Source organism: Euleptes europaea, chromosome 18 (genome assembly GCF_029931775.1).
Source record: "Euleptes europaea isolate rEulEur1 chromosome 18, rEulEur1.hap1, whole genome shotgun sequence".
Taxonomy (NCBI): domain Eukaryota; kingdom Metazoa; phylum Chordata; class Lepidosauria; order Squamata; family Sphaerodactylidae; genus Euleptes; species Euleptes europaea.
In genome coordinates, this window is record NC_079329.1 from 8,205,373 (window position 1) to 8,232,278 (window position 26,906).

Here is a 26,906-nt window from a genome sequence, read left to right on the forward strand (position 1 = left end):
CAGGGTCTGATTCAGTAGAAGGCAGCTTCATGTGTTCATGTGAATCTGCCTTATCCTGAACCAGACCCTTGGTCCATCAAAGATAGTCTTGTCTACTCAGACTGGCAGCTGCTCTCCAGGGTCTCAGGGAGTGGTCTTTCCCCTCAACTACTACCTGGTCCTTCCTTTCCTTTATCCCTTAGAAGCTCCTTGATCCACTGATCTTGAGCAGCATAGTTTTGGATATAACGTTTGGCAGATATAAGGACTGAGATAAATTTTGCCACTGCCAATGTAGCCTTGGGATCCAACGTGGTCCTTTTAACTGGAGATGCGGGGATTGAACCGGGGACCTTCTGCGTGCCAAGCAGGTACTCTGCCACTGAGCCAAGGCACCTTCCCACCTTCCTTACCTTGTGCACTCTCACATCCTGCTCTTGGCTGTCCACTGTCATCTCGTGGCCAGAGGAGTCGCTCTCATTTGGCTGTTCCTTCATCACATCCTCGGGAATTGTTAGGGTGTACTCAGGCATCCTGCCAGCTGAGTCTATCTTGTCCCCGTCTCCCTCCACCTGCAAAGATGAGAAAATGCACAAACTTTTAGCCAAAGTCAAAGTGAAATTAGCATTGCCCAGGTTAGGAGCCCCATGGTGCAGAGTAGTAAGCTGCATTACTGCAGTCCAAGCTCTGCTCACGACCTGAGTTTCATCTCGATGGAAGTCGGTTTCAGGTTGCCGGCTCAAGGTTGACTCAGCCTCCCATCCTTCCGAGGTTGGTAAAATGAGTACCCAGCTTGCTGGGGGTAAAGGGAAGATGACTGGGGAAGGCACTGGCAAACCACCCCATAAACAAAGTCTGCCTAGCAAACATCGGGATATGACGTCACCCCATGGGTCACGAATGACCCGGTGATTGCACAGGGGACCTTGACCTTTTAGGGTTATCTGCAGACGCAATCCATTGGGAAAGTTTTGCTGTGCAAGAGCAGACCCATGATAATTTAACATAATGAGGACAATGACATACACCCAAGCTTAGTCTAATCTGAGCATTGCCCCAGTAATTACCTTTACTACCTGGGCCTTTTCTAGTTCGGCTCCACAGGCCTAATGACCCTTTTTACATCAACTTCTGGGTCTACCGCAGATTTTAAAATGACTGACATGGTTTCAGGGAGGGCTTATGCAAGAGAACTTCCCTGGCGGATCATGCCCTGAATTAAGCATACAAAGCTGCCTCGTACAAATCAGACCATTGGTTCAACTAATGCAACACTGCTAAGAAGGACAGTCGGTTTTTATATGCCAACTTTCGCTACCACTTACGGCAGAATCAAACCGGCTTACAATCACCTTCCCTTCCCCTCTCCATAACAGACACCCTGTGAGGTAGGTGGGGCTGAGAGAGCTCTAAGGGAACTGTGACTAGACCAAGGTCACCCAGCTGGCTTTATGTGTAGGACAGGGGAAACCAATCCGGTTCACCAGATTAGTGCCTGCCACTCATGTGGATGAGTGGGGAATCACACCCGGTTCTCCAGATCAGAGTCCACTGCTCCAAACCACCGCTCTTAACCACGCTGGCTCCAGCTCGGCAGGATCTCTGATCCAGGAAGGTCTTCCTACAATTCCTTAACTTAGCCTGGAAACTTCCGCTTACGCGGCATTAGGTCTGTCACTAAACTTTTCCCAAGTATTTTGGGCAAAAACCACATCCCATCCAAATCTCCACCACCGCTGCAGCGATGTTTGCTTTTAAAAAAATAAAATAACAGGAATAACCGGTTGAAGATCTCCCTAGTTTGGCCTCCTAAAGACAGAACCGCCAGGAGAATTTCATTCTTTTTCCCCACACTTTCCTCAACTTCACATCCCCTCTGAAATGCTCTAAGGCTGCTTTAAGCAGATGGTGAAGACTGGACCTATTGCCACAGCTGATCCCACACACCACTGATTCATTTAAAAAAAATGTATAGTTTTGCCAACTGCGCTACTCGAGGGCAGATTTCGGGAAATCCCTCTGTCTGACAGGCTTTGCCCTTGTGAAAATAACTGTATCGAAACAGCTGTTCACATTTTATTTTATGGCAGTTTCTACACAGAATCTCGTAATGAACTACTAAGCCCGCTGTCGGTAATTAGACCGAATGTCTCAGTCTCTTTTAATGTTCTCTATTTATTGAACAGCCGCTCGCCCCCAATATTGGAGACGGCAGGACAAATTTTAAAGTTTGTTTTAAAAGCCCGCCAGACAGCTAACTAGAGGACAGTATCAACAAATGGTATTTCTCAATGTAACTGCCTTCTAACCACGTTACAAATTTCCTTTTATTATGCATCTGTGGTATCCTTGGCAAGTTTGTAATGGCCTATGGCTCTAAATGCAAATAAAACCTTGGTTCTTGTAGGTTATCCGGGCTGTGTAACCGTGGTCTTGGTATTTTTTTCCCTGGCGGATCATGCCCTGAATTAAGCATACAAAGCTGCCTCGTACAAATCAGACCATTGGTTCAACTAATGCAACACTGCTAAGAAGGACAGTCGGTTTTTATATGCCAACTTTCTCTACCACTTACGGCAGAATCAAACCGGCTTACAATCACCTTCCCTTCCCCTCTCCATAACAGACACCCGGATAACAGCCCAGATAACCTACAAGAACCAATGAATGACCGTGAAAGCCTTCGACAATATTTTGCAAATAAAACCATTCACCATATTACAAAGAGCACCTGTGAACAACTCCACGCCTTTTCTAACCTTTCGAATTGCGTTTTTATGCCAGTAAAGGAATGATGATGGAAAAAAATGTATACCCTGCCTCCCCAATTTCTGCATCAAGTAGCAGCCGACTTATGTCAACCCGGCGGTTTTAAAGGCAAGAGATTCTCCAAGGGGAATTCTCGGCGTCCGCCGGAACAAACAACAAATGATCCAGACCACGGCAGGATTGTTCCCAAAACTCCCCACCAGAACGCACAAATGACATAACCGCACATAATGGCCTATCTGTGTCAAAGGCCACAGAGTGATCCAAGAACGAGAAATGATGCGCATCCATTTCCAAACGGAGATCAGCCACCTGTGCAAGCCGTGGCGTTTCTGTCCCATGACTGGGCCCGAAGCCAGATGGAAATGAGGCAAGGGACAAAGGTGACATTCAGGTATGCCCTGCCACACCCAGTCCCATCACCATACCCATCAGAGGAGGATTATATAACTGGCTAGCCTATCCTCAGCTACAGAGGATATGTTAGGTGGTGGCCGAGTCACAGCGCCCTTCAGAGGTTCTTGGAGATTAATGTATTAATTGTCCCCAGCGGTCGTACTCACCTGATCCCTTCCCAGGAAGATTTAAGAGAGCCAGCGTGGTGCAGTGGTTAAGAGCGGTGGTTTGGAGCGGTGGACTCTGATCTGGAGCACCGGGTTCGATTCCCCGCTCCTCCACATGAGCGGCGGAGGCTACTCTGGTGAACTGGGTTGGTTTCCCCACTCCTGCACACGAAGCCAGCTGGGTGACCTTGGGCAAGTCACAGCTCTGTTAGAGCCCTCTCAGCCCCACCTACCTCACAGGGTGCCTGTTGTGGGGAGGGGAAGGGAAGGCGATTGTAAGACAGTTTGATTCTCCCTTAAGTGGTAGAGAAAGTCGGCATATAAAAACCAACTCTTTTTCTTAAGTAGCCTTGGAGGGCAAGGACCTATACTGCAAGCCGCGGCCTTCAAGACTGCGTACCTGTCCAGTGGAGCAGACTAAGGCCCTCAAATTATATCACGTAATGGAACCAAGACAATGTCCCCTTTTATATTCCCAGTACAGAGCCACCATGGTGACTGGTTGAGGTGCCGGAGCAGGACCTGGGAAACCCAGGTTCGAATCCCCACTCGCACCATGGAAGCTTGATGGGTGACCTTGGGCCTGTCACATGCTTTCAGCCCTGACCCTGGCTAGTATTTGGACGGGAGACCACCAAAGAACGCCAGGGGCATGACACAGAGCCAGGCAATAGCAAACCACCTCCGAATGTCTCTCGCCTTGAAAACCCTATGGGGTCGCCATAAGTCAGCTGTGACTTGACGGCGCAAAAAAACCCACAACCCACCCCCAGGAACCACCCAACTGCTAGAAACAGAAAAGAACAAGAAACACATATTCCTTGTTATGGCTGCATCCCACAGTACGGGGGCTGTTGCTCTTATTGATCTGCTGTCCCATGGGAAGGTGCTGCAGAGAACCATCCCAGAGAGCCAGCAGGGTGTAGTGGTTAAGAGCGGTGGTTTGGAGCAGTGGACTCTAATCTGGAGAACCGGGTTTGATTCCCCACTCCTCAGCGGCGGAAGCTAATCTGGTGAACTAGATTTGTTTCCCCACTCCTCCACATGAAGCCAGCTGGGTGATCTTGGGCAAGTCACAGCTCTCTTAGAGCTCTCTCAGCCCCACCTACTTCACAGGGTGTCTGTTGTGGGGAGGAGGCGGCGATTGTAAACCGGTTTGATTCTGCCTTAAGTGGGAAAGTCGGCATATAAAAACCAACTCTTCTTCTTCAAACGTCTCTTGCCTTGAAAAGCCTACGGGGTCACCATTAAGTCAGCTGTGACCTGAGGGTACCAAAAAAAACCAACCCACCCTCGCTAACCACCCAACTGCTAGAAACGGAAAAGAACAAGAAACACATATTCCTTGTTATGGCTGCATCCCATAATTTCAGAGGCTGTTTCCCTTATCGATTTGCTGTTCCATGGAAAGGTGCTTCAGAGAACCATCCGTGATACAATAGGATACAATACTTCTCATTCAAGCGCCAAGCCAAGATTGATGGGCTACAATTATGTCGTAAACAGATAATCGCTGGACGCAGACCCAAAACCCAACTCGGGCATCAGGCTGCATGCGTTTGGCTGGCACACAGACGGGCCACCCCGTACCCTATCTTACAGTTGGCTCAGACGTCGCAACCGCAACGTATGATTTGATGGTGTAATATTTGTTTACTCACAAATAACTCATAGCTAACAATGTCAGATCGGGGCCGCCTCAGCCCACTTCTCCATTGCAGAAGTGAAACCGATCATTTTGCTTCCCGGGTAATCAAGGGCCACATCAAGGTGTGGGCATCGAAATAAAAAAAATGATGACACGGATCTGTGGGTTTTTCCCCAGGAAGCCTTCCAGCTGAACGGCCGACACAGAGCTGAACCTGTCCAACTGCTAAGAGATTCTTGGTGCATTGTTATTTTGTAGTTACTCTAATTGCTCCACTCTTGGCTCTGGGGCCAGGCTGTTCAGAAAAAGAGCCACATAATCCTTTTTCTTGATGGGGAAAATGTAGAGAGCCAACGTGGTGTAGTGGTTAAGAGCGGTGGACTCTAATCTGGAGAACCGGGCTGGTTTCCCCAGTCCTACGGATGAAGCCACCTGGGTGACCTTGGGCTAGTCACAGTTCTCTCCAAACTCTCTCAGCCTCAGCTGGGTGACCTTGGGCTAGTCACAGTTCGAACTCTCTCAGCCCCACCTACCTCACAAGGTGTCCGTTGTGGGAAGGGAAGGGGAGGTGATTGTAAGCTGGTTTTATTCTCCTTAAGGGCGCTTTCACATGTGCTGAATAATGCACTTTCAATTCACTTTCAATGCACTTTGCAGCTGGATTTTACTGTGTGAAATCAACTGACAAACTATCGTTAAAGTGCATTGAAGGTGGATTGAAAATGCATTATTCAGTATGTGTGAAAGCACCCTAAGTGGTAGAGAAAGTTGGGGTATAAAAACCAACTCTTCTTCTTCTACTACCTATTACAAATAAGGTGGCTATTCTTATTGTAATGTTGCCCTTGAGACTAGATCCTGGGGGTTGAAAGAATTTTGTTAACATAGACGGAGGTTAGACAATACCCCTTTTTCCTCCACCCCTTTTCAATCTCCCCTTTCCCTCTCCCCTTCTCAATCTCCCCCCTATGACTCCCTCCACTCCATCTCAATCTACCCTTTCTCCCTCCCACCCATTCTCAAACCCCCCTCTTCTTTCTCCCCACCTTGGGAGCTGCAGCTGCTGTGGCCGGACCCCCTGGGGCCCTATGGCCAGCACGGTGGTTTTCCAGGAGTCACAGCAAGAGTCCTCGGGAGCCACCATAGCGGCCTGGTCGTCGGCAATCACAGTGGCTGAAGCAGGCCCCAGGAGCAGCTGTGACGGCCACAGGACCTCCGGGAACTGCCATACTGGCCGCAGGACTCCGAGGAGCCACCACGCCAACTACAGGGCTGCCAGGCATCAGATAAGCAATCTGCATGTGCACAGACACTTCTTTTGCTTTGAGGGTGGGGGACTTAAACCCACCTACTTATTTTTAACATTTTCAGATTTTTTTGCACACCTGGCGTATTGCTCAAATTTTCACAACTATCTGTTCTGGGTAAGCGTGGCCCCAATCTGCAGATTTAGGTATCCGCACATGGAGCCACACTTTCGCTATTAGATAAGTAGATAATGATTACGGGTGATCCATTCAGCCACTCAACTAGCTTGACCCTTGGGAATCTAAAACCTCTCCCGTGTATATCCTGATTATAAACCTTGCTTTAGGCCGCTTCTTTTTATGACTGCCAACCCAACGCTGTCCTTACTGTGAGTTGCAACTGCTCCAGTGCACAGTGGGGTATGACAGCCTCATTCCGGGTACCACTGCCCTCAGAAACCAGGGTGCCACAGGTATTCAGTGGTCCCAGCTGGAATTGTGTATCTGAAAGTTTCACCAAGGACCACTGTGGGGCAAAGGATGCAACAGGGCACAGCAAGCGAGCTCTGGACTCCTCCAGCCCCTGAAGAGTGAGAGAAGCAGGGATGGTTTCCTTCAGGAACAGATTCTCCAACCAGAGAGGATTCAGTTTAAAGGAAGTAGTATACAACAGAGATGTCTTGGCATCAGCTGCAGGAAGTGAAGCCTGGAACAGAAAGCACAAGTGAGGGATTATTGCCCGCCACACTTTTGCAAAATCTGGGAGCCAAGTTTATACTTAAATTCTATTACACTTAATTTCCTTCAAGTCTTTGTATTCAGCACTGCTGCCTCACAGACTCCCCTCTCCCTATATGGAACACAGTAATTAAAAAGCAGTTCCCTACAAGGAAAATGAGGGGGGAAATGAATCCAAATTTATAAACCTAGAAAGATCCAGACCAAAAAAACCCACCTCCCAAATCAAGGAAGACTACTAATTAATCAAGTGTTGCTAAACACTAAATTTTTAAAAAACCTGATGACAATTTATTTCATTTTAGAAAATGTACAGGCCACTCTTCCATTCCATGAATGCCCAAAGTGATGAACAATAAGAATACCGACTACAACAGTAATTAAAAAGATAAAAAAGAATACAGTCCAGATAATATAGTCCACAGGTCTAAATAATCAAACATCTCCAAAGGCCTTCCAGAACTGATAATGGACAGGTGATGAGAGAGAACACATCTTGGCCATCTTCTGGGCAGGTAGTGGGGGTCACTGGGGGTGTGGGGGGAGGTAGTTGTGAATTTCCTGCATTAGGCCGGGGGGTGGACTAGATGACCCTCGTGGTCCCTTCCAACTCTATGATTCTATGAGGTTCTATGGACAGCAAGTGACACGTGCTGGGGAAAACCCTTCTCTGCCCAAGACCTTGGAAAGCCAACACCAATCAGGGCAGAGGATACTAAACCAAATGGACTTATGATCTGACTCGGTAGAAGACAGCTTTATACTTTCAACCGCAACAGACATAAGCGTGTAGACGGAGATGGAATTTGGTACTTCTGTAAAGTTCATTCAAGCAGGTACACCTTAATTCTGCACTATGCACAAGCATTTTAACAACAGGAGACCATAACCTTGTTCTCTCCCCTTCACAATAAGGAAGACATGAGGAAATAACCCAGATTTCATCATAGCTTCGCTCCCTTATGCCACAGGTAGCCAGTCATACTCAATGTGGGGCAGACTGAAATTCTGAGAAGAGCACACCCTTATTCCTCTAATATTCACATTAACACAGGATGCAGCTAGACCCGTTGTTTCCTTACTTTCTTTTTGTATAGATATGTTTTATTTTCATGTCAATATATATATAAACAGAAACTGAAAATAGAAAAATGCAGAAAAATGGAAAATAATACAGAAAAGTTCTGGGTGGAAATACAAAATCTGACGAAACTACCTCATACATACTATGATTCTTTTCTACTTAGAGGGTATATTACGTCGTATCTCTACCTTCTTAATATATGGTCCTCTTTATTTTCTACTTGCTAGCTTATTCTATATATAGCTAAAAATTTTAACATTAACTTATTTTTAATTTATTATCCAATGGTTTCTTCCTTTACATAAGGCTATATCTACCCAAAGTCAATTTTGCTTATACAGCATTTTAACAAATAAATGTTATATGCCAATAAAGGCATGTGTATGTGTATAACAGTAGCCCCGTGGCACAGAGTGGTAAGCTGCAGTACTGCAGTCCAAGCTCTGCTCACGACCTGAGTTCGATCCCAACGGAAGTTGGTTTCAGGTAGCCGGCTCAAGGTTGACTCAGCCTTCCATCCTCCCGAGGTTGGTAAAATGAGGACCCAGGTTGCTGGGGGTAAAGGGAAGATGACTGGGGAAGGCACTGGCAAACCACCCCGTAAAACAAAGTCTGCCTAGGACACGTGGGTCAGGAATGACCCGGTGCTCGCAGAGGGGACCTTTACCTATGTGTATAACAAACATGTGAGTAATAAAGCTTCCAGTTGTTTTGAAATTCTTCATTTGGTATTTTATTCACTTGGTTTCTGCTAGTTTCCTCACTTTCTGTGAATCACACTGGAGCTAGAAGAGTGTTAAGGGCTTCAAAGGACATTTGTTAAACTGAAATAACATGGCTGTATTAATCCCTGGAGTCCCGCTCTGAATGCAGACCACGACAACATATTCCACGACGGCACCCTCACCATGGATTTGCTTTGCTTCGAGACAGTTCCTGGAATCACCGTCTTCTCAGTAATGTCACCATCCTCTGAAGTTTCTATCTGGACACGATCTGCTTGCCAGAGGCCATCTTCACGTGTAGAACCGATGGCATCGGCCGCACCCAGAACCGTCTGCTGAGACACAAAGATAATGAATTAAGCCAAGCTTGGCTTGAATTATATCTGGGCTGAGCGGTTTCCTCTCTCTAAGCATCTCCACAAATAGTTGTCTTATGATAAGGGGTGGCTAACTTACAAAGCAACCTCCCAAGCCAATATTTCCCAGGATTCCTTAAGGAAATAGAAACAAGGAGAAGGAGAAGAGTTGGTTTTTATATGCCAACTTTCTCTACCACTTAAGGAAGACTCAAACCGGCTTACAATCATCTTCCCTTCCCCTCCCCACAGCAGACACCCTGCGAGGTAGGTGGGGCTGAGAGTGTGTGACTAGCCCAAGGTCACCCAGCACGCTTTATGTGGAGGAGTGGGGAATCAAACCCGGTTCACCAGATCAGAGTCCTCCGCTCATGTGGAGAGGCGGGGAATCAAACCTGGTTCTCCAGATTAGAGTCCACTACCCCTAACCATTCTGGCTCTTAAACCAAGACTGGTCAAACTGAATCTGCATTAGCTACCCTATAGATGGACTACTTTAAAAATAATAGCGCTATATTAATAATGGACTCAGCCTTAATAATGGACTCAGCCTTACCTGCTCAGGGACCCAGCTGGGCCCCCTGCAATCCGAGAAGCTCAGAGCAGACAAGGCCTGGCTTTGGGCATTTGGCGGTTTCAGGGAAGCGAGCCATGCCGCAGAAGGAGCGATGGGCTGCAAGAGACGGGCCCGGGATTCCTCCAGACTTTGGAGAGTGAAGGAAACAGGAGAGGAGGCATGAAGCAAGGGGTTCTCCAAGCAAAGGGGGCCCGCGTGGCCCACGGCAGAGGGATCCATGGAACTTAAAGGATCTACAGCCAGATGCTGAGACACCTGCAGAAAATAAATGGATAAAACACGGGCAATTGTAACTCACATTTACGGGAACAGGAGATGTTATGAAAAGTTGTGTGCAACTCAGCTGCTGCATGCTGATTTAAACCCATTATTTATAGTAGAAAAGAGTAGGGCCATTTTTGCATGGTAATGAGCAGCGCATTCCAAGCTGAATTGCCCCGCATTTTTTTTTTAATTTTGCACGCTGAACCATCATTCCAGAAGTGTCTGCGAAGCCGGCGCATACCTGCTTCACATTACTAAAGAGCCGATTTATTGCGGCCTTTGGTGTTTGCCACGAAGAAACACCCTCAAGGAACAATGCAAAACAACAGAGGCGCGTTAGCTACGCACATGCTAATGACTATGCAAACAGGAACAAAGGAGCAGGCGAGTGGGGGGAGTGGAATTTCTTTTGCGTTGGGACTGTGAAAAGGCATTTTTAAAGTCGCATTTTTGAAAAGTGCTTTGAGCAAGCATCAAAAATGACCATGCAAAAATGGCCTAGGAGTCCAGTAGCACTTTAAAGACTAACAACACTTCTGGTAGGGTATGAGCTTTCCAAAGAAGCGATCTGTGGCTTATGAAAGCTCATACCCTGCCAGAAATTTTGTTAGCCTTTACGGTGCTACTGGACTCCAACCTTTTCTACTGCTAGTGACAGACTAACACGGCCACCCATTTCACCGCAGGTCTCTGCCACATCAGCCTCCTGCATGTGTGAACCAAGCCTCAGCCATCAGGGCTAAAATGAGCAACTTCCTGCTGACTTCACCAAGCAAACTCAGCATTCACAACTAGGGAAGTTGCAGGTTTGCTCCAAAGCTCAAAACAAACAAACAAACAAACCTCACATTAATGAACAAAGCAAGAAAAACCTCACATTAATGAACAAAGCAAGAAAAATTCCTTTACTGTTTAACCAGAACTTAACTTTATTTACAATTTGTTGCTAACAATTAAAAAACATGTGAATCCAAACAATTCAGGGAATGGGACAAGAGTCTGGAAGAGTCTAGGCTAGGTTTGCCAACCTCCAGGTAACAGCTGGAGATGTCCTGCTATTACAACTGATCTCCAGGCCTAGGGCTGCCAGGTTGGGAAATACCTGGAAAATTTTGGGGCGGAGCCTGAGGGAGGGCTTGGGGAGGGAAGGGGCTTCAATGCCATAGAGTCCAATTGCCAAAGCGGCCATTTTTCTCCAGGTAAACTGATCTCTACCGGCTGGAGATCAGTTGTAATAGCAGGAGATCTCCAGCTACTACCTGGAAGTTGGTAACCCTGGAGAAAACGTTGGAGAAAACGGCCACTTTGGCCATTGGACTCTATGGCAATGAAGTCCCTCCCCTCCCCAAACCCTGCCCTCCTCAGGCTCCGACCCAAAAACCTCCCGCTGGTGGCGAAGAGGGACCAGGCAACCCCAGTCTACGCCCCGGCAGGCTTCTAGCCTGTGGTGAGATCCCACATCTAGAAGCAAATGTGTTTCTCTCCTGGTCCCGAGACCTCCTGAGTCACACGGCCTTGGCTGGTGCAACCTCTCCGCAATCTTTGCAACTCCTGATTAGCGTCCCTGCGTAATTCGTGATTCTTGCCCCTAAGGCGCAGCAAGACCCCCCACACACACATGTTCACATTGCATTGTGGTGAAGTATCCACCAAGGAAGGATGTGTCATCTCCCTCCCCACCCTCAGCCCCAACGACAAAGCAGCTACTTGGAGATCCAGATGCCAGTTCAACGGAAAGATCGTTCATTTATAAACAAATAAAAGTATTCATTCATTGATAAGCAAAGGCCTTTTATGCAGGGATGTTTCCCCACAGTCACCCCCCGCCCTCTGCTTCGGGGCTTCCTTTTGACTATTATTTCCTTTTCTGCCCCATCAGAGGTTGCCGTGCTCTCCCCGCGCATTTTGCCCACTTTTTCCAGATTCTGGCTAAAACAGCATTTGGAAAACACGGGCAAAACGCGCGGGGGGAGCGAGGCGACCTCTGACGGGCGGAAAAGGCGTGCACAATCAAAAGGAAGGCCCAAAGCAAGACGGCGGGAGTGACCGCGGAGAAACATCCCTGCATAAAAGGCCAAATAAATCTAGCACAATTAATCCAAGAGGGCAGGTAAGAACAAAAAAGGTGAAACAGTATCTCGATGCCAACCCACATTGTCCATAGACCCCGCCAGTCTCCACCCCCTACTCTCCAAGAAGTTACCAACTTGGAGACGGCAACCCTAAGTCAGGGGCACCCAATGAAGCTGATGAGTGGTTGGTTCAGAAAGGGAGAACAATTACGTCTTCACACAACGCATAATTAACTAGTGGGACTTGTTGCTACAGGATGTAGGAATGGCCACTAAACCTCAAAAGGGGATTAAACGAATTTGTGGAAGACAGGTCTGTCAACAGCTGTCAGGTTAGGCATGATAGCTAAATGGAACCTCCCTGTTCGGAAGCAGTGTATCTCTGAACTCCACTGACGAGAATAGCAATAGGGGGAGGAGAGGCATTGGTTTCTGTGGCCTCCTAGAGCACCTACTAGTTTACATTGGGAAACAGGATGCTGGCCTGGTCAGACCCAAGACCTGATTCATAAAGGTACCACTTATCACAGAAGGTGCAATAAGTGAATTGTGGTAATTTTTAAGGCAATTCTTTTTTTGTGGGCTTTTAATTTTTTTGTGGGGGGTTAAAATATAAGTGTCACACAAATCTCTGGAACTTTCTGCTCATAAACATATTAAGAAGCTGTATCTAAAAGAAAGCCAACGTTGTCAAAGAAATCTAAGAACGTCTTCCAGAAAACCCCATCCTCCGCAAACCTATGTCTTTTCAAATAATTTAACTTGGCAGAAATGAGCCTAAACGTGTTAAGAGTGTAGAGTTGGAAGGGGCCAAAGAGGTCATCTAGTCCAACCCTTTCCTCAGTGCAAGAATGCACCGCTACAAAATCCCCAACAGGCAGCTATTCAATCTCAAAGCCAAGTCTTCCTCTTCCTCCTGAAGCAGTCTATCCCATTATTGAACAGCTGTTGCCATTAGGATCTTTCTCCAACTGTTTAGCCAAAATCAAGGGTCTTGTAATTTCTACCTCTTACTGTCACTCCCCTTTTCCATGCACTGCTTTATACCCCTTTTTAGATCTACCAACTTAATAAATTATCGTGGTGCTGGGTTTCAGCATCGCTTTGCAACGTTTCATACATTCCTTTTTTATTTGCGCACCGCCTCAGCGACTCTGTTAAACAGTGCGCCGCCTCATAACCAAATACCCAAACAAACAAGGGGCAGAGCTGTGCACTAACAAGGGAGGCCCGTTGCAAAACCCAGAACTTTTACTCTAAACCAGGGTTGCCAACAGTCCAGGAGAAAAGGGATGTACTAAAACGAATGACAGCCTAGCCCATTAGAAACAACGGGAGAGGCTGCACGGCCCATTGAAGATAATGGGAGCTGGGATTGTCAGTTGACTTGCATGGGCTCCGTTGAAATACATTGCAACACAAAAACATTATATGCAGCAGGCTGTGCGGCCTCTCCCATTGTTCCTAATGGGCAAGCCTGTCATTCGTTTTAGTACATCCCAGGGGAAAAGTCTCCTGTCCCTTTAAGAGAGGATGAAAACAGAAAACTGAATATTCCCATGCCATGCACACCAGTAGCATGAGCTGGCAAATAAAATAAATCAAATTAAGCCACTATTAAAAGCACAGGACTGTCTTTTTTTTTGTTCCCCCCCCCCCCCCAAGCTGTTGGCAGCCATAACTTTGGCTTTAAAAGCTGGGGGCTGTGCAGAAATCTGCAAATTAAAATTAAAAAAAATGGTTTTGGTTTAGTTTGTGAAAACGACTAAGTGCTACTTCTGGGGCTGGAGTAGGGGTCACTGGGGGTGTGGGGGGGAGGTAGTTGTGAGTTTCCTGCATTGTGCAGGGGGTTGGACTAGATGACCCTGGTGGTACCTTCCAACCCTATGATTAAGCACTGGTCTGTGCAGCTAAATGGAAAATGTCTGAGATACCAGACAAAACTGACTGGATAAATAAAATGTTTGAACTAGCAGAAATGGCGAAACTGACTGCGTTAGTAAATCAAAATGAAAATGACGAATTTGTGAGGGAGTGGGATTGTATACTGTGCCAATGAACTTAATATGAAGAATGTTAAAGGTTATATTTTAGTCTAATTCAACTGTCAAAAATAGTACTATTGCATTTAAAAGAAAGAGGAAATTAAGTAGTTAAAAATGAGTACAGACTATTTTACAACGAATTAGAAGATAATTGCAAAGAGGATTATTGAGATGTGTTAAGAGACAGAGGAGGGAAGAGGGGAAGTTAGAGAAAACCTATGTAGAATTATTTGATAGATTAAAATGTATGGAAGGGATTACAATGACAACGTTAACTAAATGCATGGGATTGTATAAGAAAATAAAATAAATTAAAAAAAAAAACAACAACCCTATGATTAAGCTCCAGTCAATGGCCCAGGGTAGAGCTTGCGGGGTTGGGGTTGCTTTTCTCCCGGGACCAGCGGGCGCTTTCCAAGCGGGCGCGTCGCTTCTACCCAAAACCCACGCCGCACTTTCTCCCAGGGCAGTGAGACAGCAAGGTAGGCTTCCCCTGACTATGGAAGATCCACTGATTTAGCAGTGGGTCCCCGTTTACCACATCAGCAGGAAGCATTGCTCGGCCCGGCCTGCGGGTCACCCACCTGCGCCGATCCTGCCCTCCTCCTCCCAACCGGGAAGCGCGTTTCCTTCCCCCCCCCCCCCGAAGATGCAAAGAGTTGCAGGATCAACGCTGCACAGCCGCCGGGGCTGCAACCCCCTGGTCCCCCCACCCCTTCCTTGCAAGGGCGAGCCCCGCTCCAGAAAGGGAGAAAGCGCCCTGCGCCGCCCGCATCCCTCCAGGGGGTCAAGGATGCCCACCTGCAGCCGGGTGGGGAGGGGGCGTCCGACCACCCCGGGACGCGGAAGGCGAGCAGCGTGTCCGACCCCCTTTGCCCGCAAGCGGGTTGCGCTCTGCTCCTCCTCTCGGAGGAGGGGAAGGGAGGCGGGCTGGGAGCATTAACCCCTGCAGGCTGCAGGCTGCGGAGCCCATTTATGCATGGGAGGTTTGGGCCACTGATGCATGCAGAGGTCTATCGATGCCCATTTCCCCCATCTGAATTCTCAAAACTCTGCATGGCGGCTTATTGTTGAGTTTTGAGGATCTGGGTGGGGGGGGAAAGTGCATCTAAAGAGTGGCAAATCCAATGCAAAACCTTCCATGAATAAATGGACATTTATTCATGGAAGGTTTTGCATTGGATTTGCCACTCTTTAGATCACTGGTTCCCAACCAGGGGTCCGTGGACCCCCAGGGGTCCGCGAGAACTAAATTAAGGTCCACGAAACAAAGTTATAAACCCATAATAAATTAATATTTTCAATTAAAAGTTCTCTATTATAAAATATATATATTCAAATATTATTCTAAGCTTAATGTTTAACTAACAGTTATGATTAAAGTTTATTTTCAAATTCTCGGAATTTTTATTTTGAACCTTGGGGTCCCTGCACTGAACAAAAAAGTCCTAGTGGTCCCTGGTCAAAAAAAGGTTGGGAACCACTGCTTTAGATGCACTTTCCCCCCACCCAGATCCTCAAAACTCAACAATAAGCCGCCATGCAGAGTTTTGAGAATTCAGATGGGGGAAATGGGCATCGATAGAGTGGCAAATCCAATGCGAAACCTTCCATGAATAAATGGCATGGCGACCCTATGAATGGGTTACATACCGCAAAGGTCAGCGTTTCTAATGTGCAACCCTGGCTGCAGCTTGTCAGTTTCACTAGTCGGTTACAGACTGTGCTTTTCTTCAGCTGAGAGATAAGGAGGAGCTCTCCTTGGAGAGGGGAGATAGAGCGGGCTATGTGTGTGTGTAAGCACTTCGGTGCAGGAAAGGAAGCGGGGGTTGGAGGGGCTTCTGCTTTCAGGTACTGAAGTTACAAGGGAGAAGGGGGAGAAGGGGTTTTTTTTTCATACGCACATCACTCTCAGTTGTCTTTCATTGGACTCTATCTGTGATAATTGGGTCACAACAATTGTGTGCGTGTTAAGTGCCGTCAAGTCGCTTCCGACTCACGGCGACCCTATGAATGAAAGTCCTCCAAAATGTCCTATATTTGACAGCCTTGCTCAGATCTTGCAAATTGAAGGCTGTGGCTTCCTTTATTGAGTCCATCCATCTCTTGTTGGGTCTTCCTCTTTTCCTGCTGCCCTCCACTTTTCCTAGCATGACTGTCTTTTCCAGTGACTCTTTTCGTCTCATGACGTGACCAAAATACGATAGCCTCAGTTTAGTCATTTTAGCTTCTAGGGTCAGTTCAGGCTTGATTTGATCTATAACCACTGATTTGTTTCTTTTCTTTTTTCGGGCAGTCCACGGTATCCGTAACACTCTCCTCCATCACCACATTTCAAAGGAATCTATTTTCTTCCTATCAGCTTTCTTCACTGTCCAGCTTTCACACCCATACATAGTAATAGGGAATACGATGGCATGAATTAACTTGACCTTGATGGCCAGTGACACATCCTTACACTTCAAAATCTTTTCTAGCTCCTTCAGGGCTGCCCTTCCCAGTCTCAATCTCCTTCTGACTTCTTGGCTGCAGTCTCCCTTTTGGTTGATGGTGGAGCCAAGGAATAGAAAGTCTTCAACAATTTCAATTTCCTCTTTGTCAACCTTAAAGTTGTGTAATTCTCCTGTAGTCATTACTTTTGTTTTGTCAACCTTAAAGTTGTGTAATTCTCCTGTAGTCATTACTTTTGTTTAGAGGTGGATCTACTGTGAAACTAATGAAGCTTAAGCTTCAGGGCCCCTAATCCTGGAGGGGACCCCTGAAGCAACTTTTTTTAAAATGAGGAAATTTCTCAACAAAATAGATGGAGTTTTTTAGTGATAGAATCATAAGCCAATGGGTTGGAGTACTTAATATTGGCCTTGGGATATGCTCTAATACCCATTTCATATGGCCTCAAAATGTCCCTGTAATTGGTCACATTTCAAAATTTTCTCGGGGGCTTGCAGCACCCAAACCACCAGCTGTCTGGGCTTGCTGAGCTCACCAGAATCTATTCATAACCTACATTTTGGCAGCTGGAACCTCGAATCCTTCGGTGGTGCAGGGATTAATAGTTCTATAGTTTTATGTAATCATTGTATGGCCCATTTTCAAGGACTCCACCCCACCACCCTGTTCTCCGCCATTTGGGCCTCGAGGTCCTTGCGAGGGCAGCAAGGCCCTTTGGACCTCGTTGGATGTTGCCCTGTTGTTGCTGGTTGCAAAGGGGGCCCCATAACAGTTCAAGCTTCAGGGCCCCAAAAATGTAGGCCCGCCACTGTATGCATGGGAGGTTTTGCCTTGGATGTACCACTCTCTAGATCAGCGGTGCCCTGACCTGGATGGCCCAGGCTAGCCTGATCTCGTCAGATCTCAGAAGCTAAGCAGGGTCAGCCCTGGTTAGTATTTGGATGGGAGACCACCAAGGAAGTCCAGGGTTGCTATACAGAGGAAGGCACTGGCAAAACCACCTCTGTTAATCTCTTGCCATGAAAACCCCAAAAAGGGGTCGCCATAAGTCGGCTGCGACTTAACGGCACTTTACACACACACACATATACAGATCAGTGGTTCCCAAACTTTTCAGGCCGCCGCCCCCTTGGTTTGGTTCCACAAACTTAACCCCAGCACCCCCTACCCTATCCTATAAAAGGCATTATTCAAAATAAGTGTTTGCATGACTCACTAAAGAAGATAAGAACAATAAAATTTCAAAACGGTAACTATTAATTGCACAGCTGTTCAAAATCAAATTTAAACTTTTTAATTGAAATGCATTCAACAAAACTGATGAGCTTGATCCAGTGGTACCAGCTCTTCAAAGCTTGGGGGCGGGGGGCGGAATTCTGATAGTTTCCACCAAATTTGCCCACGTGGTGCCACAGCTTGATCTATTGTACATTAGTGAACCACACAGTTGAAGGGGCCCACCTGTAGCACCCCCTTGCCTCTTAGTGCCCCCCTAGGTAATCCCACCCCCCCCAGGGGGTGATACTGCCCACTTTGGGAACCACTGCTATAGAATGTGACTTTCTGCATAGGATTGCAGGGCAAATCTTGTAAGCAGATGAGGTTCTGTGAGCCCGCTTCAGGAAACACTTTGCAGGAGAGATTGAGAGCGCAGGCTTGTTAACTAAAGTTTAATTACATTTATTAAGTATAGTAATTATAGTAAGGACAGTAATGATAGAAATGAAAAAATTGAACTAAGCAATAGAAAATTAAATTAAGATTAAATCTGGGATAAAACTAAAGTTACGACAGTATGGGCCTGGAGATAATAAATGACTTGTTAAAATTCCCTATCTGTTTTTCCCTACTTTTTCTCTTCTGTACCCCCTTTATTATGAAAACAATTTTTTTTAAAAAAAGAGATAGTGATTCGCTGGTCTAAAAGATATACTTGTAAGATGTAAAGATTAACGCTAGATAGTATAGAATGATGTATCTCCACTCATAGGGTAGTGGATGAAGATCTTGTTTTAGGTCTGGATCATTATGTATTTGGAGTGTGTGTTACATCTTGTACATGTTGTTTCTCTGTTGTTTGGAAAATTAAAAACATAATTTAAAAAAGAGATAGAGATTTGTTTGTGTTTGTCTCTGCCTGTCCTCTCTGATAAAACTCAAGCAGATGTTCTACCACTGAGCCACAGCCCCTCCCCAAGTTATAAGAGTTACATACAACAGGGGGAAAAAGGAAAATATGCTTTACCATTCAACATTGTAAAAAGACATACCAGCTTCTGGGCTACATAGAATTTTTCATCAGGCTGAATGGAAAATAACTTGATAATTCCTAGCTATGTATACTTAGAGTTGCCCACAGGCCTGGAGAAAAATGTACTATCACTTTAATAGAGGCTTAGTGTTTGGCTGTGGGCAGCAGAAGCTTTTAATGGCATGGAGGAAAATAGCATCACCTGGTTAATAGAAGCCCATTGAGCTTCTATTAAAAAGACAGGACTTTTTTTTTTCTCCAGGCAGTTGGCAACTGTAGACTCCACTTTTATGTCGGAACACCTGGAAACAATTATCTCCTTGTTAAATTAAAACATACACACACACTCCCATACTCCTATGGCAAATAAATTAACCTTTAATTTGTAGCTCCATCATATATACAGCCAATCAAATATGTGCAGAAAATTATTCCTGATAGCAGAGATATCTTGAGCCTTGCTGCCTCTTGGCTGCCCTGGTCATAAGGTTGCCAGCTCCAGTTTGGGAAATACCTGGAGATTTTTGAGGCGGAGCCTGAGGAGGGCAGGGTTTGGGGACGGTAGGGACTTCAATGCCATAGAGTCCAATTGCCGAAGAGGCCATTTTCTCCAGGTGAACTGATCGCTATAGGCTGGAGATCAGATGTAATAGCAGATCTCCAGCTGGTACCTGGAGGATGGCAACCCTACCTGGTCATGTTGTGATGGGTCACAACAGTCATAGGTAAAATTGCCAGCCTCCAGGTGGTGGCTGGAGATCTCCTGCGATTACAGCTGATCTCCAGGCGACAATGATCAGTTCCCCTGGAGCAAACGGCCGCTTTGTCAATTGGACTCTATGCCATTGAAGTCCCTCCCCTCTCCAAACCCCACCCTCCTCAGGCTCCACCCCCAAAAGCTCCAGGTATTTCCCTTCCCGGAACTGGCAACCGTAGTCATAGGGGCTCCAAAAAATGAACGTGAAGTGTCCTGGACACTCAAAAACTCTATGTAAATGCTAGATATGATTCTCAGAAGAAAACTAAAGTGTGTGGGAGACCGTGCCTCTGTCCACAGCAAAGGCTGTTTGAGTGGGCGATACTTTACTGAAGAACATCAGGAAAGTTGGTGTACGGACGCAGCAGAAGGATCATCTGAGATTTCCAACATGGTGGTATCTGAGAGCGGGAGATCCTTTTTCCTGAGTGAGTGAGGGACTTCCAAAATGCAAGCCTTGAGGTCGGCGTAGGCCTGAGGAAGCGTCCCTATACTGACCCAGCGGTTGTGGGTCGGGTTGTAGCAGTGGATCAGGTGAGTATCGCGGTAGGTATTGTGGCTGTAGCCTCCCAGGATGTAGAGCTCCCCTTGTAGGAACGTGGCAGCGGCGATGACGTGAGCCTGGGGCAGAGGACTGAGGGCGACCCACACATCCTGGCCCGTGCTGTACACCTCGCAGGCCAGCTGATCGGCATAACCGCCGTGGCCGTCCCGCCACCGCAGGCCGCCCGCCACGTACAGGCGCCCGTCCAGCGCTTCCATGATGTGGCCCGCTCGCTCCTCGATCATGGATGCCCGCGGGATGGATGGGGCCCCGGGGCAATACTGGATCAGGGCCGAGAGGCAGCGGCAGGAGCCGTCGCTGCCCCCAGAGACGTAGATGGATCCGTCCAGGACACAGGCAGCGTGGCCACAGACGGCAGCAGGCAGAGGCTCACATGACCTGTGTGGAGGAAAGCGAGGGCGTGAAGGAGGAAAAGCAGAAAGAATGGCAAATAAGGGACAATACTTAGACTACCTAGCAGTCCATCTGTGGCCAACCAGAAGCCTCCTAGAAATTCACGGGCATGTTATTCCCCTGTTTGGTCAACCAATGTAGGTATCTATATCCTGCTTTTCTTCCCAATGGGGACCCAATATGGCTGACAACAGCATTCCTCCTCCTTCGTTTTTATCATCATAACAACAACCCTGTGAGATAGGTTAGGCAGAAAATGACTGGCCCAAAGTCACCCATTGATTGCCAACTGGCAGGAGGGTTGTGGGGGGACAGCATCCCAGGAGAAAAATTAAAAAGAAAAATAAGGCCTTGTCTACTTACAGGAAGTTCTGACCATTGAGCTCCTGGTGATTCCTAGAGCTACACAGAGGTGAGAAGGGTAGATCTAGGAACTGCCAGAAACTCTGTGGTAATCCTACCAGAGAATTTCTGGCAATTCTCAGATATCCTTGTTACTTCCCCAAGATGATCCCCTCCCCATTTGGCCCAAGTTTCTACCCACTGATCAGGTGAGCAAGGGTCCCTCTTCACTACTGGCAGGAGGTGTTTGGGGCGGAGCCTGAGGGGGAGTTTGGGGAGGGGAGGGACTCCAATGCCATAGCGTCCAATGGCCAAAGCAGCCATTTTCTCCAGGTGAACTGATCTCTATCGGCTGTAGATCAGTTGTAATAGCAGGAGATCTCCAGCTAGTACCTGGAGGTTGGCAACCCTAACAATTACCTGGAGGTGCCCCGCCATAAGTGGGCAAATGGGAACCCTATCCGGTGAGCTTCCATGGCTGAGTGGGGTTTCGAACCTGAGTTTCCTAGATCATAAGAACATAAGAAAGGCCCTGCTGGATCAGACCAAGGCCCATCAAGTCCAGCAGTCTGTTCACACAGTGGCCAGATCCTAGTCCAGCTAACCACTACACTGCACTGGCTTTAGCATCTGTAATTGGTATCCTGATTCTCTGAACTCCGAGAGTCCCTTTTCAGCTAACAACTGTAGATCCTGCAGACGTTTTTCACTGGGGTCACTTTTCCTCATGCAAGGGAGGGCAGTGCAGGTAATGAAAATTTTGCAAAAGAAATTTAAAATGCAAAGAGCAACAAATGACAGAAATTAGCTTGGGGAAACACAAGGGAATATGAAGTATAGAGTAGGGGGGAAATGGGACAGGGTTTGCTGGGACCAAATCCCCAGCCCCTCACCTCCAAGCATTGTTACGAGGATCGTAACACTCAGCTGAGTCCAAGCAGTAGGCATCTCTGGAGCTTCCTCCCAGCGCATAGAGGAGTCCATCTTGGAAGACAGCAGGGAAATAGCTCCGGAAGCTCGTCATATCGGCTAGACGTTCCCAACTCCCACAGAAAGGATCGAACCTGCAGCAGGGGAGGGCCAAAGAACATGAATGTCCCTTTGAACATAAATCTCCCAACTCTATCCTTACTAAATTGAAAGGTGCAAGTGGGGGGGGGGTCACGTTTGCCCGGAGGCAGGTGTCTCAGACCTCCTAGTCTCTGACAACAGAGTTTTTGTGACTGATGAAAAAAGATAATTTGTACCTGCTCAGAGGTACTTCTGTTTTCATGATTATAGAAATACCTCGCTTTATTGTGCATTGCAGATATTGCGTTTTTTACAAATTGAAGGTTTGCGGCAACCCTGCATTGAGCAAGTCTATAAGCCCCAGTTTTCCAACAGCATGTGCTAAATTTATGTCTCTATGTCACACATTTTTAGCAATCATTTTAAATTAAGGTATGTACGTTGTTGTTTTTTAGACATAATACTATTGCCACTTAATAGACTACAGTACAGTGTAAACCTACTGGGAAACCAAAAAATTCGTGAAATTCGCTTTACTGCGAATATTCGCAATATCTCGAAGGGATGCCTGTATTTCATCAGTGCTGATGCTGATCTCTGGCACGGAACTTGACTCCCTGGGGGAAGGACGGTGCTGAGTTGTTTTCTGTTGCCCCAGAAGGTCGGACCAGAACCAACGGGTTGACATTAAATCAGAAGAGTTTCCATCTAGACATTAGGAAGAATTTTCTAACAGTTAGAGCGGTTCTTCGGTGGAACAGGCTTCCTCGGGAGGTGGTGAGCTCTCCTTCCCTGGAGGTTTTTAAGCAGAGGCTAGATGGCCATCTGTCATCAATGCTAATTCTATGGACCTAGGCAGTTCATGAGAGGGAGGGCATCTTGACCATCTTCTGGGCATGGAGGAGGGGTCACTGAGGGTGTGTGGGGGGTAGTTGTGAATTTCCTGCATTGTGCAGGGGGTTGGACTAGATGACCCTGGTGGTCCCTTCCAACTCTATGATTATTTGATTCTAAGTCTGCATATTTCTGTTTCACTGAGCAAGAGCCTTTATCCCAAGATCCTTTGCCCTCAAATGCCCTTCATCGTGTGGGATAGCCTTGACATGTTTTCCCCTTTTTCTCAGTGAATCTACAACGTCCACCCGACCGCAGCTTTCAAATGCCTGCACAGCCAAGCTTTGCCAAGGACAGGATGTCCCTCTCCCCACTCACCCAGTCTGAGAAACCAGAACAGACAGTCATAGATTCCTAATAGTGCAACACCTCTGCCATAATTTTGCGGTTGGCCAATCATTAACAACCAATGGTGGCTTAAGGTGTTTTGCCACACACACATACCACAGCTCTACACTTGTGCCTGTGTCTCATTGCTTCCAGATGCCATCCTCTCTAGGAGCTAGAGGGGGTAACCTTTCTTACCCAATTGCCTTTATCAATGCTGGTGTTTTCCATATTGCACTAATACCTTTTTAGCAAATTACATCTAGACTATATTAGAGTATTGAGAGCCAGCGTGGTGTAGTGGTTAAGAGCGGTGGAGTCGGAGTTGAAAAACGGGGTTCGATTCCCCGCTTGTCCACGTGAAGCCTGCTGGGTGACCTTGGGCCAGTATTGAAAACCCTACAGGGTCCCCATAAGTCAGCTGTGACTTGATAGTACACACGCACGCATATTAGATTATTATTAAATAAAGGTTTTAACTAAACTAAACCACTGAGAGATTTCTGGCTGGGGAATACATGGTTTTCAATTTGAACCTGGAACAAACAATTACACTTCTAATTTTCCCTTGAAGCCAGAAGAATGGGTCAAATTAAAGTTGGCCATCTAGTCGAACCCTCTGCTCAATGCAGGATCAGGCTACAGCATCCCTGACAAGTGCTTGTCCAGCCTCTGCTTAAAGACTGCCAGTGAGGGGCAGCTCACCACCCCCCTAGGCAGCCGATTCCACTGTTGAACAACTCTTACTGTGAAAATAAATTTCCTAATATCCAGCTGGTACCTCTCCACCCGCAATTTAAACCTATTATTGCGAGTCCTATTGGCCTCCCATCATGGCACTGATGAAAAGATAATAGTGGAAGTCTTTGCTCTTCCCCAACCCACATCCACGATTCTCCAGTAAATCCCAAATTTAGGAGACAAGACCTCCCTGCCCATCTCACTTGAATACTGAGCGCATGGTATCCCTGATTCCGTAGTAGTGTTTCCCACCAAGGATGTACATCACATTGTCCTTGACGGCCACGGCATGCCGAAAACGTGGCCCGTCCGGGAGTACTCCGAGGCGACGCCACTCGATAAGCTTCACCAATCCAATGCCGCTGACAAAGCGGTGGGAGAACCAGACGTCCTCGGTGGGGTTGCGTGTGGCCATGTTCTTTGTCAGGCAGTCCCCTCCCGTGAGGACAATCACCTTCTTGGGGTACCTCACCCGGCAAGGGAGCTGCTCCAACTTGGAAGGGCCTGGAGGGAGACTGGATAAAGATTCAACCAGGACGTTATAGAGGCGGCCTGGGGCGGCCATCATGTCTACCGCCCGCACTTGCTTAAGCTCCCGAGTCGACATCAGAGGGAACCGGACGCAGCGCATTACTTTCTCGGCGCAGTTCATCCGCCCAGCCCGGTCAGCATCCAGCCAGCGGACGGCTCCTTGGAAGGCCTCTAGCTCATTGAGGACGTAAAGGGCATCAGAGCTGAGGAAGTCCACCAGCTGGTTGACTGGGAGGTCCAAGAACTTGGGCGTCACTGAGACATGAACAAAGTTCCTTAATACGAAGTCATTGACGGTGTTTTCCAGCTCGTGCAGGCCGTAAGCACGGGCGAAGGATAGGACATCCAAGCTAGATTCGGGGCACAGCTTGCACTGGAAAAAATCCAGGCAGAGTTCCAAGATGCCTGAGACCTGATATTGTAGAGCTGCCTGCGCAGCGTCGAAGAGGTCGTCCCACCCGCCTGCCACCACACCTGAGTACGCAAAGGAGACGACCAGGCCCAGATCAGCCGAAGTAAAGCGGGTGCAGAGGGGGGTGCCCGCCTGTCGGGATTCCTTCATGCCGCTGGTGAACATGGCGTGGAAGAACTCGCAGCCGCAAGCCAAGGCGAGGCGGTGAACTGGAAGGAAGGAAGGAAGACGTGATCAGCGTTCCAGTGGCCATTTCACAGAATCATAGAATCATAGAGTTGGAAGGGACCACCAGGGTCAACCCCCTGCACAATGCAGGAAAGTCATAACTACCTCCCTCCCCCACACTCCCAGTGACCCCTACTCCATACCCAGAAGATGGCCAAGATGCCCTCCCTCTCATCATCTACCTAAGGTCGTATAATCAGCATTGCTGACAGATGGCCACATCACACCACATCACATCACATCAAGCTGCCTTGTACTGAATCAGACCCTCAGTCCATCAAAGTCAGTACTGACTATTCAGACGGGCAGTGGGTCTCCAGGGTCTCAGACAGAGGTCTTTCACATCACCTACTTGCCTGGTCCTTTTAACTGGAGATGCCGGGGATTGAACCTGGGACCTTCTGCAAGCTAAGCAGATGTTCTACCACTGAGCCACAGCCCCTCTCCATGGCTCTCCAGGGTCTCTGGCAGAGGTCTTTCACATCACCTACTTGCCTTGTCCCTTTAACTGGAGATGCCGGGGATTGAACCTGGGACCTTCTGCAAGCCAAGCAGATGCTCTACCACTGAGCCACAGCCCTTCTCCATGGCTCTCCAGGGTCTCTGGCAGAGGTCTTTCACATCACCTACTTGCCTTGTCCCTTTAACTGGAGATGCCGGGGATTGAACCTGGGACCTTCTGCAAGCCAAGCAGATGCTCTACCACTGAGCCACGGCCCCTCCCCATCTAGCCTCTGTCAAAGCTCCACAGTCCCACACTGAAAACCACTGCAATCCAGTGCTGGACTTTCCATTTTACCCAGACTGACAGACTAGGGATGCCAACCTCCAGGTGGTGGCTGGAGATCTCCCACTATTACAACTGATTTCCAGGTGACAGGGATCAGTTTCCCTGAAGAAAATGGCCGCTTTGGCCATTGACTCAATGGCACTGAAGTCCCTCCCCTCTCCAAACCCCACCCTCCTCAGGCTCCACCCACAAAATCTCCAGGTAATTCCCAACTCGGAGCTGGCAACCCTACCACAGACCCTTTTTCTATCTGTGTCCTAGACGCCCCATCACTAGGATTGCCAGGTCCCTCTTCTCCTCTGGCGGGAGGATTTTGCATTTAAGTGTGTGACTGCACCGACACACGCACGGCACTTCCAGTGGTCGGCGGACAGAGGGGGCAATTTCCGGGGGTTTGCCCGCCACCAGCGGGCACCTGGCAACCCTACCCATCGCCTCTGCCTTGTTCACCTTGATAGGTATCTGCCTCAGCTTGAAGCGCCAGGTCCCAGCCGACACCTTCTTTGTACAGCTCCTCCAAGTTCCGTAGCGTCTCCCATTTCTCTTCAGACGGACTGAGCCGCTCCTCCGTCTCTGTCCCAATCAATATCGCCTTGCAAATCTCAGCCGCACGAGGAACGCCCAGGGCCTCCGCCGCGTCTAACACCTCCTCGGCTGTTTCTGGCATGACCTCCAGCTGCCCAGTGTAGGCGAAATTCAAAATGGCTTCCCAGCCGTGTGCTGTGGTTACCCCATCCAGCTCCACCGCGCCTTGCTCTCCGTGCTCTAAACGTTGCCGGAAGACAGAGCTGACGGCGGCAAGGATGACGCCGTGAGCTTCGTAGTCCCTTAGGCCTAAAGTCACAGTCACATCCAGAAGATGTTGCTGTTCCCTCAGCTGGCACGCCGACATAAAGAACCCGTCTGCATGACCCTCGCTCCTCAGTTCCCAATGCTGGTCCGTTGTGTGTCCCTCTGCACCCTCTGGGAGGTTCTTACTGCATGACATCGCTTCCCGCAATGACACCTTTAAGAAGAATAAATGTGGAAGGGGGTAAAAGGGAAGGTGGAAGAACATAAGAAAAGCCCTGCTGGATCAGACCAAGACCCATCAAGTCCAGCCGTCTGTTCACACAGTGGCCCACCAGGTGCCTCTAGGAAGCCCAC

At 47.9% G+C, this 26,906-nt stretch overlaps 2 protein-coding genes across 2 annotated transcripts in view; both read right to left on the reverse strand.

The window, feature by feature from the left end:
• The window catches only part of TEP1 (telomerase associated protein 1), a 69,821-nt gene extending 59,916 nt beyond the window's left edge, over window positions 1-9,905 (reverse strand). Inside the window, 4 exon segments of the mRNA XM_056864189.1 lie at window positions 393-644; window positions 6,595-6,912; window positions 8,936-9,085; window positions 9,666-9,905. Coding sequence (XP_056720167.1) covers window positions 393-644; window positions 6,595-6,912; window positions 8,936-9,085; window positions 9,666-9,905 — 960 coding nt within the window.
• Window positions 9,906-19,865: 9,960 nt separating this feature from the next.
• Window positions 19,866-26,748, reverse strand: KLHL33 (kelch like family member 33). Its single transcript, XM_056864191.1, has 4 exons — window positions 26,211-26,748; window positions 24,003-24,951; window positions 21,720-21,890; window positions 19,866-20,469 (listed from the first exon to the last, which is right to left on the reverse strand). The coding sequence occupies exons 1-4, from the start codon at window positions 26,746-26,748 to the stop codon at window positions 19,866-19,868; spliced, it is 2,262 nt and encodes a 753-aa protein (XP_056720169.1).
• Between the last annotated feature and the right edge of the window lie 158 nt (window positions 26,749-26,906).